General features: G+C 51.4%; 1 protein-coding gene across 4 annotated transcripts in view; it reads right to left on the bottom strand.

Annotated features, from left to right (window-relative positions):
* The window catches only part of ARMC9 (armadillo repeat containing 9), a 113,621-nt gene that overhangs the window by 93,762 nt on the left and 18,351 nt on the right, over positions 1–1,508 (bottom strand). For all 4 annotated transcript variants that reach the window (XM_012728799.1, XM_004674204.2, XM_012728793.1 and 1 more), the window contains exon 7: positions 604–628. In XM_012728799.1, the coding sequence (XP_012584253.1) occupies positions 604–628 (25 nt within the window). The remainder of the gene's footprint in view (positions 1–603; positions 629–1,508) is intronic.

Genomic DNA, 1,508 nt, shown 5'->3' on the forward strand with positions numbered 1-1,508 from the left:
CCGCGCACAGCGCAGCCCCAGGCCCGGCCAAGAGCCCTGGCTGTGGCCCTGACTTCACGTACACTGAAGCTTTCCTCACCTTTCCGATCTGGTAAAAACCACGCAGGATGGAAACTATCATTTTATGCTAAAAACTTTAGATTATAATTCTTACTTTGAGTGTAAAAATGGAAATGTCTTATAAAGATGGGCGCCTTACTGCTACCAGGCCCCACTAGGCTAGGTCAAGGTCAAAGTTACAGACACTTCTTCACCCAAGGGCCCTGTTGGGGGGGCAGGCGGGTCTCCTGCTTTCTCCAGGGCTCCTGGTGAAGAACAGCACCCACCAACCTGAAAAGAGGGCCCCAAGGATTCGCAGCTAGACATGAAATCAAAGCACTGCATACATATTTAGCCTCTCAAAGCTCTCGCTTGCCAAACCTTTGGAATCATCTCTAAATCCATCTCTGTCTCACTGCTTGAAACCTGAGTTGGCCAACTTGTTCCTCAAAAGTTTCTAATAGAACATATATCTGTAGAGGCGTGAACCTGCCCCCCAAAGCACATTCAGTGATGTAAACGAATGTACGTCAATAGAAAACATTTCCAGTCTTCGAGGCTTACCTTTGTTATGCTGACCATTCTCCTTCTGGGATGTGAAAAGCGTTCAGGAAAACAGACGTCCAGGACACAGTTCACAGCGGATCTTCCGCCCTGAGGCCCCCTGAGAGGGTGCCTGAGCCTGCTGAAATGAAGGCTCTCGGACAGGGGGCGCCCCTTCCCACTGAGGCTCTCGCTAGGTGAGACACCCAGGTCTCCAAGCTGGAAGGGCACACTCTCAGTAATCCCTCTGTCGGGTCTCCCTGCTGGCCCAAGGGGTTAAGTGTCAGCACCATGGAACTATCTGCAGCCCCGGCCAGGGAGTGACCCACAGGGCACAGCAGACCTTGCCTGTCTCCCCACTGCTCCCCTCAGCAGTGGGTTTCAGTAGATCTGCCTGTTCTGCTCCCCACTCTGTCTCTGGTGAGTCCTCTCACCCCTGCACCTCTGGCCTGCACCCCAGCTCCTGTATGCATAAATCAATTTTTTAAAAAAATCCCCTAGTCTTCACCTCAACTGCTGGGCCCCCCCAGGTGTGTCCGAGCCCAGTGCCCCATGGGTGGGCTCACTTTCCAGTTTCAGTTACCCGGGTAACTGAAATTATTATGTACAATAAGGTTCTTTGAGAGAGGGGCCATGTCCCCATCATTTTTATTATGGTATATTGCTATAATTGCTCTACTTAGCTATTAGTTACCTCTTACCTCTTACTGTGCCTCAGGTATAAATGAGGCTTTATCGTACGTCTGTCTGCATAAGGAAAACGGGCTTAACAGTTCAGTGCCATCTGTGGCTCCAACCATCCTCTGGGGGTCTTGGAACATGTCCCCGTGGGGAGACAACTGTATTTCAACAGCCCCTAACTGGCCTCTGCCTTCTTCAAAAAACCTCCCACTGGCCCTCCCTGGTGGCGCAGCGGGTTAAAGCAC

This window comes from Condylura cristata, unplaced genomic scaffold (genome assembly GCF_000260355.1).
Source record: "Condylura cristata isolate star-nosed mole 26May11 unplaced genomic scaffold, ConCri1.0 scaffold00002, whole genome shotgun sequence".
Lineage (NCBI taxonomy): Eukaryota > Metazoa > Chordata > Mammalia > Eulipotyphla > Talpidae > Condylura > Condylura cristata.